The sequence below is a fragment of the Pelobates fuscus genome, chromosome 2 (genome assembly GCF_036172605.1).
Source record: "Pelobates fuscus isolate aPelFus1 chromosome 2, aPelFus1.pri, whole genome shotgun sequence".
NCBI lineage: Eukaryota > Metazoa > Chordata > Amphibia > Anura > Pelobatidae > Pelobates > Pelobates fuscus.
The window spans coordinates 312,103,887-312,118,812 of record NC_086318.1 but is presented as its reverse complement, the minus strand read 5'-3'; the positions used below and the strand labels follow the sequence as shown (position 1 = coordinate 312,118,812).

At 37.5% G+C, this 14,926-nt stretch overlaps 1 protein-coding gene across 1 annotated transcript in view; it reads right to left on the bottom strand.

Annotated features, from left to right (window-relative positions):
• LAMA4 (laminin subunit alpha 4) overlaps positions 1 to 14,926 on the bottom strand; it is a 139,587-nt gene that overhangs the window by 55,684 nt on the left and 68,977 nt on the right. Inside the window, exons 9-17 of the mRNA XM_063443504.1 lie at positions 14,501 to 14,652; positions 11,432 to 11,542; positions 10,199 to 10,310; positions 6,692 to 6,859; positions 5,209 to 5,405; positions 3,904 to 4,020; positions 2,899 to 3,047; positions 2,260 to 2,401; positions 1,554 to 1,650 (exon numbers count right to left, since the gene is read on the bottom strand). Coding sequence (XP_063299574.1) covers positions 1,554 to 1,650; positions 2,260 to 2,401; positions 2,899 to 3,047; positions 3,904 to 4,020; positions 5,209 to 5,405; positions 6,692 to 6,859; positions 10,199 to 10,310; positions 11,432 to 11,542; positions 14,501 to 14,652 — 1,245 coding nt within the window. The remainder of the gene's footprint in view (positions 1 to 1,553; positions 1,651 to 2,259; positions 2,402 to 2,898; positions 3,048 to 3,903; positions 4,021 to 5,208; positions 5,406 to 6,691; positions 6,860 to 10,198; positions 10,311 to 11,431; positions 11,543 to 14,500; positions 14,653 to 14,926) is intronic.

Here is a 14,926-nt window from a genome sequence, read left to right as displayed (position 1 = left end):
CTAGAGGGTGGACATAGGAGCTGTAGAAGGAGGACAAAGGAGCTGTAGAAGGTGGGGGCAGGAGCTGTAGAGGGGGCATTAGCTGGGGACAGGAGCTGGAGAGGGGGGGGAGACAGGAGCTGGAGAGGGGGTACATGAGTTGAAGAGGGGGGCAGGAGCTGGAGGGGGAGGGACAGGAGTTGGAGAGGGGGCACAGAAACTTTAGAAGGTAATAGGAGCTGTGGGGTGGGGGGCACATGAGCTCTAGAGGGGGCACAGTGGGGTGGACAGGGGCTGCTTAATTTTTAATTTTTTTCATTGGATTTTTTTTTAAAATGTATCCCCCTCCCTGAGGCTTACCTTGGACCAGGGAGGGGTGAGACAGGAGAACAAAGCAGCCATTGAAGTCGCCTGGCCTCTCCTGCTGAGGTCAGGAGGAGGGGGCATGGCTTCCATTGCTCTTCTCCCATCCGCTGGGGAGTCTGGGAGAAGAGCAGTGTAAGTCACATCCCCTCCTCCTGACATCATCAGGAGAGGCCTGCCGACTTCACTGGCTGCAGGGAAAGAGAGGTAGTTGGAAAAATCAGAGTCCCCAGCCAGAGGCAGGGGATTCAGATTTTTGCCCCCCCCCCCCCTGCTCTGGCGCTGCCTGTGCCGCCTTATGGATGCTCCGGCCCTGCACGCAAATTACATGAATACGTTGGATGATGGATAGCTTATGAGAAAAATTATATACAGAATATTAAAAACGGAAACTACACCCTCAATCTTCATTAGCAACTAGTGGAGACCAGTCTATAAGCTTATAATTATCCAAAGTTTTACAGAAGTTAAACTAGCATGGTCACTATTACATATAAACACCCCCAACTACCATGTCTAGTATTTCTTTAGTGATTGAGAGTTCAGGTTAATACCTTGTACTGAGACGTGATAGACTAATAAAATTGTGCTACGTCATAGAACTGCCACACACTGTACCATGACTTAATGTATATGATATAATGCAACTGTATTTCTATGTCACTTGTTATTCTTTTTTTTTTTTTATTCTTTTTTTTCTGTGCTCAGTTGTACATGAGAGTTACATTCAGCATTTCATGAGATCGTTAGTTTGCAAGTATTCGGCAGTAGCGAGTATTCCCTTAGTAGTTGGTGAAATGCGTTTGGCAAGCACTTTTTAATTTTGATCATGGTTGGGGACAAACCCGGGGCTAGCTAGATTTCTGCAGGCTAGTGATTTGTTTGTGTTGCGCTCCCGGGGTACTAGAGGCGTGGGGTGTGAAGTAAGCTCCTTTGTGTTGCATGAGGCTGCAGTGCTGCATAGGAGCCTACGCATGTGTGTGGTCTCAGGTTGGCGTCTATGTGTGTAAATAGTGCCAGGGTGTGTGTACCTTCTGGGTACTATGTGCGGTGCGCTATTCATGTTTGTGTGGACGTTGGCACTTGTTATTCCTGTACCTGTTGTTGTGGCAGTGCAAGATTCTTTGTACACTCAAGCACAGCGAAAATAAAGATTTTTTTTTAAAAAAAGAGGCAAACTTCAAACGGTGGAGGATAAAATACACACTTACTGATATCCGAAGACTTCAGCAATTCCTGTGCTTTATTGAGGAGATGGTCACTCTCAAATTTTTGATAATTAATCTGGTCGTCAATTCCATCCACAGCCTATCGACAGAATAAATAATAACATCATCCAGTAAGTGACAAGCATGCATGTGTCATTTATCTTAAGTGTTATTGTTAAAACGTAAGTCACAAGGATGCTTATGTGATTTAATCAGGGTCACTTAAACATAAAATCATTCTTCAGGACTGCATTAGATAATATAAAGACTATTGACTGTTAACAATGGATCGTTGGATCCATAGTTTAACAGATGTGTATAATATTAAAGTGATAAAAACTAACATTAGTACTGCTGGCTCACAGTACTGAAAAGGTAACTGTATGCAGTACCATGAATTGTGGAATGATACATGCCATACATGTAGCTACACTTATTTGTGAACATTGATGCACAAAGATAAAATATCACCATGGATACATGTTGTGTATAATATATACAGGTGAATCAACAAATTGTAGGAGATGTATCACTGTTCAAACTGTATTTTTAAATTGCTTACTTAGTTTGAGTTGTGCTTGAACATTTTGAGAAGGATCTTCCACTTAGCTGGATTTTGTTTATTTGGAATGGAAAGCAGCGGAAGTCTCTCTGATCAGCACACTAAACACTGCATTTATAGAAACATATTTAGAACATCGTAACTTACATCATTAACTCTTTCAGCGACATTTAGCGCCATGACAGCCGTCTCATTGGCATCTTCAACAAAATTCAAAATCCTCTCATGCACATTGGATGCATTAATGGCTTTTTCCACCAATCCATTTGTGTCAATATCTTTGAGATTACTGTAAATAAAACATGTAAAATGTAAGCACTGTGTAAAAAGTAAAAATAAAAAACAACTCACGAGTTATAAAGTTTTGTCAAAATTTTATACAAAACCGTTTTATTGAAAACCAAACATTTTCTTTTACAATGAACTGTATCTACATATTCACGATGACAAGAACACAATTGCTTGCAGTATAAAGAATATACCATTTTCTTGTTATGAGTTACACTCGTTTGTTCTATGAAACTATTCTTTCAAGTATATAAATATAGAATATGCAGCTTCATTAGTGAGCAGAATAAACTAATTTTGCATTATCATCTACACCAGGGATAGGCAACCTTCAGCACTTTAGATGTTGTGGACTACATTTCCCATAATGCTCTTACACCAATAATGATGACAAAGTTCAGGGGAAATGCAGTCCACAACACCTGGAGTGCCAAAGGTTGCCTACCTCTGATCTACACCATTTAGAATATAATATTTCTAGTTACAGGTATGATTTACCTTGTCAGTCCATCAGCCTGTCTTTGTAGTTTATAGGCATGATCAATTGCCTGTAGGACAATATCTTCAACATCAAGGGTTAAATTAGCAAGCCTCTCCTGCAAACCTTTATTAGCTCCATCTATTTCCGCATGATGTCCAGACATATTCTTTGGAAAGAAAAAAAAGACATATTGTATACTAATAAAACCAAACTTTTAGGTGGAATCCCATATCAGGACAGATATGGAACCGACAAAATATAACATGAACTAAAATGTTTCTCAATCTGACATAGTAGTTTTCCCAAATCTGTAGAGATGTGCTAATTTACTGCAGTACAGTTGTCTTTGGCATGAGTGGTTCCAAATTATATTTTCTTTTTCAATTTATTCTGCTTTATGAAATAAAGGGGCTTCCAATTCTTGGAAATTGGGCCATTTCATCAGAAACACTTAACGTATAATTTTTTTAGGAAGATATATTTTTTTAGATATTAAGGGCCACCAAAATAATAATCGTGGTAGTGCTTGCAAATAACGTTGGCAAATTGCTTGAATTGTTGCATAAATTATGTTTGACTTACTTTTATATAGCTTTAATATCCAATGTGCTTGAATTTCTCAACTTTCTACTTGCTTTGATTTATCTCATTTGGGGCACCTTTACAACCTTTAATTCAAAGTATCACTGCAAAGGTACACTTCTAAAAAAGACGAGAACATCTTTCCTCATCTGATACACAATTAGATCTGGGATAGCTTATAATGAATCTGATCTTGTCTTAAATCCTGGTCACACATAGTGATGGGTATCCTGTAGAGACCTCCACCAATCTCACTGGATGTTAAAACAATATGTAGTCATGACATGTACTCAAACTTTCCAGTGGTATGGTTTATTGTCAGAGAACCGGCACATAATATTGTGAACTTTGTGTGCATTTATAGAAACAAAAAATGACACATTACTACATTTTTACTAGAATCACATTTTAAACATACTTTTTTATCTAGGTAACTTTACCATAATCATATCCTCTATATCGGCAATGATAATGCGTGACCCCTCTAGGATTAGATTGCCATCATTTAGAGTGGTATTAGCAGAGTCTGCACCTTCATTCACAGTATCTAGCTGCACCTAGAGGAAGGGAATACAATAAATGTTATGCATAATAGTCAATGAGACATGTATATAAGACAAACATACTGTGTGCATACATACAATATCCAATGACAAATAAACAGGGATAAAAAAAAAACACAAACAAAAAAACAACCCATCAAACATTTTTTTCTCTCCCCAGCTATAAGAAACTTCTTAAAGCAACACACCAAGCATCAAAACCTCTACAGCTCTCTGTGGTGCCCTGGCACTCCACCCCCCACTCCCCTCCCCCATTGTAGGTAGTCAATCTGTTTTCTAATGGTTTAACTTCTTACATGAGGCCAACTAGGCACCGTTACCTACCTCCACATTGGACAGGGCTTTGCTATGGAGAGCTAATGGTACTTATAGTGAGGGAAAATCCAATTTGATCCACTGCAGATTTTGAATGTTTGTCCACTGACAAAGAAATTATCATTGCCAAGCCAGACTGAGGGAGACTGACAGTTATTTTGTGTTTCTTCCACTCACTGTAGGAGCATTTGTCTCTGCTGTGTTAGTAGTGGGGGTGAGAGGAGCTCCGAGTTTATCCTGAAACTGAACAGCTCCATCTGGTCACTATGATAAACTCTAATTTTCGATCATTTAAAAAAACAGACTTTGCACCAGTCAGTCAGCTTAGAGAGAGAAAAGAAAGTGAATGGGAGTTATGTGTAAGAAGTGTTGTGTTCTGAAAAGTGGTCTATTGTGCTAAAAGTGGAAAAATCACCAAGGCAACCAGTGAAAACAGCAGACATATTGAATTGTTGGCTCTGCCCCTTTCTACACTTGCATCACTTTTCACAACAGACATTCTTTATACATAACTCCCATTGTTTCTGTTTCTCCTCCTACACCAGAATGTGTGCCCTAGCCGTGCCAAGACTGAACTGGATTGTCATGTCAATAGCCAAATCTTTAATTATACAAACAGAACATTACAGGAAAACAGTTAACACAAGTTCTATGCAATTTTCAATGTTCTAGTCAAGCGGTAATTTCCAGAGATGTGATAAACCTAATTTAATTTGACAGATTTGTTTTTTATTTCACCATGGTTACGGTAACTGTTTTTGAATAATTTAATGTTATTGGATGAACCACGTAGTATGTGATGTTGTGTTTCTAGACTGACAAAGAATACACTACTGTTACGCTCTATGGAGAGTGAATGCATCTTACATTGTATGCTTTAAGCTTGGCAATATTTTCCATGTTGGCAGCTGTTGTTCGCCTGGTATCCTCCTGCGCATCCTTAATTGCCTCTTGAAGATCCTTAAGCTTTGCGTTATGTGCAGCAATTGGATCCAGGATATCAGGAAAAAGTGACAATGTATTGTTCTGCATTATCTGCCAATCTTCCAGGACTTCGTTGAGTACTAAAATATGAAGGCATCACATCAACATTTAATGCTTTGGACAGTCTTTAACACAGATATACATATTTAATAAACTTTTATTTGATCTAAACTCACCATTGCGGTGTCACCACCTTGTTCAATAAACCTTTAAATCATATCTCCAGAACAGAATGATTTTTGTCAAGCCTTAAAGGGACACTATAGTCACTAAAACAACTGTAGCTTAATGAAGCTGTTTTTATGTATAGAGTACGCCCCTGAAGTCTCACTGCTCAGTTTTCTGCCATTTGGGAGATAAGTATATTTTGTTCCTGTTTATGCAGCCCTAAACATAATGTTTTACGTATGTTTTACATATGGATACTGCTTTCTTTTTACACTCTACAGCCAACTGACAGGCTCTTACTGTTACACGTCACTTCAGGTGGTTTAATACCCTATATGAGTGCTATCCTACTAACTTAGCATGGTGTCTTTAAGTGAATATAAATGATCCTACTCCTATTTGCTTTATGTAGTATATTTTCATATATTATTGGTTACCATATGCTCAATAACAGCAGTGGTTTAACAGGCTCCATAGCCATACATACTTTATTACTGCAGAATTATGTTGAGCTATGCACCAGACGTAATCTCTTGCTTTTGTGCTTTTACTTCAGTTTAAGTGTACATAGAATTAAGAACCCTGCCTTATGTGTATACTCGACCACCATAATGGTTATTATCACACGCAATATGACGTCCAGCTATTTCTTGTCATGACAGGGACCCTACATATATAATTATATTTAAAAAAAACAGTGTTACAGGTCTTATGTGTATAACGGCATACTGCAACTATATACCTATGCATTTTTTACCCTGTTCTAATGAGACAATTCCTCTAATTTCTAATCTGTCCTGGAATGAGATGTAAATAAAATAAATAAAAAATAAATTAATAAATAAACTCTCAAGCTGAAGAAAACTCAACATTTTAAGTATTTTTTTCTGGTCTAAAAATGCACACAATATGAGACACAATTGTGTATATATTTAAGTGTCTTATTATTTATTATTTATATTTATTTAGATTATGATGTATTTATATTTCGAATTTATAGAGAAGAATGCAAAAACTTGACCAAATTACTTTCATTTTGCTAATTATAATTGTTTAGAACGTAACATTTATACATACAGTTTATATTTTTTTATTGTTATAGTGTGTTGTTGGTGTTTGTTATTATTGCTTTAGAATATAACATATATGCTGTGTCATTCAAACAAAAAGTTAATATAACAGACACTGGTAAACTCACATTCTTGAGCTTTTGCTGCCTCATCTTCAATCAGGGTTCTGGAAAGGCTGAAGTTAAGTTTTGCAATGTCCTCCAACATGTCAGCTGCGCTGCGCAGGTTTTTGACTCGATCAAAGGCAGTCACATCCCCCTGGAGGGATTCATAATACTGCAGCTTAATGATCAACTCTGGAAACAAAATGAATGAAAGTGGTTACCGATGACCTGCATTAAATCCAAAGATGGTATTTATTAACGTGGAAACATTTTGCTCCCTGCAACCATGCTTTCCTTTTGCAGATAAGATCTCTTCTCTTTTGATCCAAAGAAATCTTACTTGTTGTCCGTCAGGGTTATTAAATAAACTAATGATTGTAGGCACAAGAACTGTAAATATGTGGGCAAGAAAGCTAAATTGCTAAATGTTTTCCAGATGGGCTACTAGAACCTATATGTCTAAGTTATTTTATGAATCAACCTCAATTTCCAACTTAAAGGACCACTTAAGTGCCAGGAAAACATACTTGTTTTCCTGGCACTATAGTGCCCTGAGGGTGCCCCCACCCTCAGGGTCCCACTCCCGTGGCGCTGAGGGGGGTGGAAGGGGTTAATCCCTTACCCTTTTTCCAGCGCCAGGCTCCCTCGGTGCTGGGACTTTCCTCCCTCTTCTTCCGTCATCGGCTGAATACGCATGCGCAGCAAGAACCGCGCGCATTCAGCCAGTCTCATAGGAAAGCATTCTCAATGCTTTCCTATAGACGCTGGTGTTTTCTCACTGTGAAAATCACAGTGAGAAGCACGGAAGCGCCTCTAGCGGCTGTCAGTGAGGCAGCCGCTAGAGGCTGGATTAACCCTAATGTAAACATAGCAGTTTCTCTGAAACTGCTATGTTTACAGCAGGCAGGGTTAATCCTAGATGGATCTGGCACCCAGACCACTTCATTAAGCTGAAGTGGTCTGGGTTCCTATAGTGGTCCTTTAATGGATAACCCAGTTGGAGTTCACAGTCGTATTTCACAATTATAATTTGTACTGCAGTCATTTATAAATTGCAAATGATTGTGTAGGTTTCAAGAAAATTAAAAACTGAAAGGGGAAAGGAAAAGAAAAAAGGAAAGGAAAGGAAAGTAAGAAGGAAAAATGAAGTGAAAGGAACTAAAATACTAAAAATGCAGCACACTTTTGTCAGAGAACTGAGACACAAAATATCATTTGTATTATCACGTTTTAGCGCAATGAACAGTGAAAGCAAAGAATGAAAGGATAAAACAGAATGGTATAGTTAAATCTCATTTTTGACAGCTGCCCTCTGCATATCTGCTGTGTAGAGAAAATGAACTTTGAAGCATGCGGTGACAGTGAAGGTTATTGCTTTAATATAATGTATATTAGTTATCGTTGATTTACAGAGACAATATAAATATGGATTTTGTTGAACTGTACTTGGCAGGTGATGAAGCGGCTGTGCTGAGTATGTGCAACCTGTCAGAATTGGTAAGGGTCTCTTCAGCTATGACGTTGCAAAAAAAAAAACAGAGATGGCGGAAAAATAAAAGTAGAGAAACAACTATTCCAGCAAAGATACAAAATAACACACAATAGGGAAGTAAATGAGAAATAAAGTGTGTAACTAATACAGCAGTCTTCTTTTTTTATGATGCCATCGGTATCTGGACCACGCTGTTATGGTGACACTATGAGGTGGTCTATTAATAGTTTTTTATAAGTTAAGTGCAATAAATATGTACATTTTCTGAGTATTTTGGCGTCCTGCACTATTGTGTTACTTTTGGTTCTATTAGAGATATATATACATATATGAACTTGGTTGACGCAAGAAGAAGACGGCTGCATTGATTACACACACTACTCACTACTCACACACTACTTCTGTTTGTGAGTGCAATAATATTATCCTTATAGCTAGCTGTTGTACGTAATATATAGGACTAGAGAAATAAGTCCTCAGAGAAGCCATCCAACCAATTTTAGACTATTGGAAATTTAAGGAGCATGATCTACCAGTGTGAAATTATTGAATTGTGAGTTCATGAAAACGCTGAATAAAAATAGAATGCAGGCACTGCCAGTACACAATTCAGGTGCTGTATTTGACAGTGTAGATGGCACAGGTTGCTTCCTCAATCTATGAACATTTGACATACCTGGGAACTCTCACGGTTCAACTTTTAGAGATGTAGTTATAAAAATACAGCTATTTCATTAAAGGGCACGTTGAAGCACCATAGCTTTTGTAGCTTATTGTAGTGGTTATGGTGGAAATAGTGGGAGTCATAGCAGTTTTTGAGCAGTTTGAGAAAACCATCGCTCTCTGATTCCCAAGGTCTAGTCCATCTGCTGTGATTTAGTTAATGCAGAAAGTGTCTTCAAAATTAGCCCATAAAACCCTGGACAGGCTACCCCAGCATTCTCAGCCAATCAATGCCACGCAAAGCTGGACAGGCTAATATAGCAGCTAAATTCTGCATTAATAAGGACAGGACAGGAGCAGAGACCCATTTAAAAATACAAATAAAAAAGCTGGACCGTGGTTTGAGATAATACTGGAAGTAGGATGTCGCCCACAGACAATTTACACCATAACCACCCACTTGCAATGCATTTTTAAACTGTGATGTAGAGAAGTCATACCTGATTACTTAAGATAATACAAGGGAGACAGTATTTGCCACTGCATCTGTTGGAAATTCATCAGTCATGCACCTTGGGTCAGACAGTGTTTGAAAACTGTTAGTCTCCATGACCTCCCCTGCTTCACTGCCTGCACAGAATCAGACCATAGAGATTAACTGTTGGTTTCCAAACACTGTCTCACCCAAGGTGCATGTACATAGCTTAAGGATCCTGTCATATAAGAAAGGGAGGAATGTTTTTTTTCTCATTTTTTTTTACATATACTTCATTTTAAAAATAAAAATCCATTACCATTTAATACTTGATGAATGGATTGTTATATTTGAGGTGACAGTTGTCCTTTAATGTTGCTTCTGGAGGTGTAACTCAAGGGCTGGCTATAATCAATCCTATGAATATTCTATGTTCAGAATATCATTCAATGGCTAAGAGCACTCGGCTTCTGCTTTTAGCCAATGACTGAGTGGCAGGGTTGGCATCCTTCTTCTGCAGCTCTGAAGAGCTGAGTGCAGTAAAGCCACCAATGTGGGATCCTGATAAGAGGGGAAACTGTTTCAAAATGGTTTCCCCTATTTCCGGGAAATGGTACCAGGGTACTGCTAGCTTCAGAATTCTACAGCAGGCTGTATTAGTTATGATCTTTGGAGTAATTCTTTAAATACATTTATACATCAGGTCTTGCTTCTCGATAGCATACACACAGCTTGTATTAATGTAACATATTCAGAGTATCCTCTATCATTCTGCATATTTTTCATAAAAGCAGAGATAATGTGGCCTTGATTGTAGAATAAAATTACATTTTAAACATTTTTAAAAAAGAGAAAAAAAATTATAAAAAAAAGCAAATTATACCACAAGTAAAATATTTACCTTGGATACCAGCTTCTATGTCACTAATTTGGGTTGCAATCAACTCAGCGCGGTTCTCTGTTTCTATGGTTTCCTTGCTTGTCTGCAAACCTTTCATCTCTGCTAAATTTCCCTAGAAATAGCCAATGTCAACACAAGTTCAGAATGTTCTATTTTCCATCAGCACACAGTGTTACTAAATCAGAACATTTCAAAACATTTCACATGCAGCTTGACATTAGACATATGCCTAATAGAGTGCTATAATTCACATGTTTACACATTCTCAAATTCTGTACAGTCACAACATTCAAAACTTAGTTTGATGTTAATGTTTATACCACATCCATGACAATCAAATCATTATTTCGTATTATATAACTGGCCATTTGGAACAGTATGATTCCGAAATTGAGCTAAAGGTATAATTGGCACCCAGCATTAAATGCCCTTTGTGCTTCGTGGTTTAAATAAAACAGACACGTGCCTCATAATATTTACAGACAAGATGTTAAGCTGCTGATCCCCAGCTTTTGTTGGGCAGCAAATCTCATAATTCATTGACATCCAAGAGAAATAAACTTTTTCAAGCCTAATTTGCCCATTATGGTGGATCGGAAATGTTTCTTTTGCATTTCACTTTTTACTTTAAAATCTTACTGTATTTGGGTAGCATATTCTACAATCTACAATCATTTTAAGGTTTTACAACTAAAGCCACCTTGATAACTTCATCTCAATGAAGTGGTCTGGGTGCAGTGGTCCTATCCTTGTAGCCCTTTAATGTTTAACATTTTGTAAATATAGCGATGTTTACATTATGGGGTCAAAGGGAAACTATAGTGCCAGGAAAACAAACTTGTTTTCCTGGCACTATAGTTCCCCCCTCTGTCCTGTGTGTCTATAGTGTCTCTTTAAGAAAGCCACTAGTGGGGCTGATTGCAGGTGCGTGAAGGTTTGCCGTGCATGCACTCTCCAAATACAATGCATCTCTATGAGAAGCATTGAATTGGACGAGATCACAGGTGACATTAGCTGACATCACCGGAGGCAGAGCTGGAGGCTTCAGTGGAGAAGTCCTGGCACTGGAAACAAGGTGAGTAATATTCATTTAGATTCATTTTTACCAAGGCCAAGGGGGTGGACAATGTGCACATTAAAAGAAGGGAGCATATAGTTCCAAAATAATAATTGTTTTTTTTTTCCAGGACTAAAGGTTTCCCCTTAACAGGAATATCAAACAAGTGTACCAACCTTCTCTGCAATTGTATTCACTTCTGCCACAATAATTTCAGTTTCAGTTTCAACATTGTCAATCTGCAGGTTTGTACGAACTGAGTCACTCTTTTTCTTTTCCAAATGTTCCTGTCGAACCAAAGTAGTTACATTGATCAAATGTACAAGTATTTTTTATTCTTTTTAGCTACAGTACCACAATTGCAAGAGAGTCTTTGTGTGGCTTGCCTGGTGGTCCCGAGGCACACCTCAATAATACAGTCTGCACCTTGTATCATTCAGTCATGCTTTGGGTCACACATATAGTAGGAAAACATATCTTTAGTTAACTATTAAATAGAGATATAATCCATTTTATTCTTAGTGGTGTAGATATTCTTGCAGCCCCATCAACCCTCACTAAATAGAGGCAGTGATTAATTTATTCGTTACATCTCCAACAAAAGCAAAGGTTCTGGATGTTAGCATCATCATGGAAGCTATCAGAAAGCTTGGCTTAGATCCCGTTTTTTTTTCAAATATGGGTTACAAATCTATTTAACTCAAATGGTAATCCTTAGGAAACCTTTAAATATTATATGCCGTTATAAACATTTGACCTTTAACGATCCTGGTTCTGCATGAAATGTCTGGCTCTGGCATGTATTTAAGCCTAGGTCTAGCCCAGCATATGTTCATGCTGACAGATCACATGAATCATTTTTTTTTCCTGTTCTTTTTTTCATTTTATTTTTTATTAACATTGCAGTATGGAAGCACCTGCTTTTAAGCCTACTATTGAGTGTCAGCCAATTCAGATTGAGATCATTCTTCTCTTGATGTCTCCTCATGATGCTTGATGTTTTGATGTCACAGGTAGAAGTTCTCTCACTTCCTATTTTTTTCTAATCCAGGTACATATTAATCTAATTGTTGGCAACTCAGGATTGTCATTGCAAAAATGGCTGATTTTGCGTAGCCACTAGGCCAGGCAATATTGTAGTAGTTTTTACATGTTGGCATAGTCATATGCACCATTGCCTTTTTCTGGCTGCCTGAATTACTTCAGTGATTTTTTTCAGCACCGAAATTCTGACAAAAAATCAACATGGACTAAATGCTACATTCCTCTCCAATCTTTTTTCTTGGCTGATGTGGTTCGGAAGAAGCAATTTTTTCCACTGTGCACCAATCAAGCTCTCAGTATGGCACATTTTTTTTTTTTATTCTTTATTTATAGAATGACAATCAGGCAGAGTCATGGCCATAATAGCATTCAAAGTGTAACATTTTGTACATCCATTAGGTAATACATAGTAGCACAATAGACAGCACAATGGTAGCTTTACAATACTTTAGCATTTGATGACATATTGTACCCTTGGCATAACTGGCTTACAGAGAAAGTGTTTAGGAATATCGAGCAGTACCGGTGCCATTTTCCACCCTCTGCTAGTTTTTATTTTATTTTAACAAGATACGAAAGAGTGTAGTGTAGAGTGAGAAAGTATAGAAAGTGAGATCTAAAGATGGAAACTAGTCGATTTCAAGTAAGACAGTGCACAGAATCTGAAAGTATCTTATGCAGTGAGTCATTCTTAGCTGGTAGTCTTTGTCCCTGTTTTGACCAGAATCCCCCATGAAAGAGGTGCCGCTGCCTCCCACCAGGGATCTAGAGCATCCGTGTGAGTTGAGATAGTTCCCAGAAGTTAGTGGTTAGAATAGAAGATGTGGATGCTGCCTCGTGTCACCAGCGTGTAACTCCCGCCTACCTTCCCCCAGCCCCTCTGCCGTCTTTGAATGTAATTCAATTTTACATGTCGTATTTCTCCTAGAGATCCCAAACCTTATTAAAAGTATTTATTGAGTTTCTGACCTGTGCTGTCAGCCTGTCCATAAGGTAACTGGCACATTTCTCTTTTATGGAGTTAACAACTAATATTAGCTTTAGAGTTGGTAATAGGAGGATTTAAACTGAATTCAGTAAAGTCACAGCACCTTGTATGAAAAATAGCAAACTCACACTCATCACATGATGGTAGGAATTTCTACCCCAGACGGTATAGATATTACAGTCTGTATTTTTAAATGTTCTCAGTTACAAATGTTTCTGCTTATCAAAAAGTAAGGTACCTTGAAGAAAGAAAGAGATCCTAGTCCGAAAAAGGCTAAACAGTCGCTCCTCAGATGTCGAAGAGCCACAAACTCCCATGATACTTTTCGAGTTTTAAGTCTGGCTTTGCTTCTTGAGATTTGTAGTTTTAGTTGAATATCTAAATTTTGGAGACTACTATCCTAGCCTACCTGTATCTGAATAGTTACCACAATTAGTAACCTATAGATATTTTAAGTAAGGTAACAAAGTACTTCCTAAATATCTTGTCCATCACTTATGTATGCATGTTTTTTATGTAAGGCACCTTTATCCTAGAACAGAGAATGGTGATGGTATAAATATTCAATACAAATTAATTACAGTGATATCCATTAAGATCAACAGATATATTCATGCAAAGTTAGCTAATATAACCTCAAGCTAATTAATAATAACCTCACAACTTCTACAGGGTCATCTAGGTATGTTGTCAACAAAAGATTTAAATAGGAACATATGTTCATACAGAAATGTCGTTTTTTAATAACAATTATTACAATAGTTATGTTAAAAGAATAGCCCATCAAATGCATTGTTGATACATAACCAAGCAGTATTAAGTTTGGTTTCAAAAGCATCCTAGATCATATTCTATCAGCATTATTGTAATAAGATACATGTTATCATTATTTTTTGTGTTCTGTTTAATGTGCACCTGATTTTACCTTTGGTATAGTATTAAAGTAGAATTTGTAAGGAGGGGTTTCCAGAGGTAACAACATTACTTTACCAAGATAAAAAGCTATAACAATTGTCGAATTAAACATCTGTACCTACTTTTATAAAAGCAAAAACAATTCCCATAAAAGAGGATGTTTATCCATTACAAAATGCAACTGAGTGGGTGAGCATAACAGCGTAACAATAATAAAAGAGCCACTCACTATACACTGTTATTTACATGTTTTACTTTTATTTTTGTGAAATATTCATGTTTATTCTCTTTGCGTTACCTTAACACGAAAGATCGAAGAATTTGTGTTGTTGAGGTATTTTTGTGCTGCAACACCGGTTGATATACTTAATATTGTTGCTCTGGTTTCATTCAGCAACAAGGCGGCTTGTCGGAGGTCGTCAATCATGTCCCATATGCATTTGTCACAATCTAGTGAAATAAGGACACATGCTTATGTTAATGATACATTTCTTAAAACACACTGGGGATGTTGTATCATTTATATTTCTTTGTAGTTTTCAGAGAATCTTCCGGTGCACGTTATTAAATCTATTGGATTTTTTGTTTCATCTGTTTGTTTTTACCCTAACTGTCGGTTTGTGAGTATGCACCATTACACAGGTTCAGCATATTTTTGAATATTTCCTCCACTTTTTCCAAAACAAAAAGTGGTGGCATTTTCCACCACTATAAACTTGGAAGC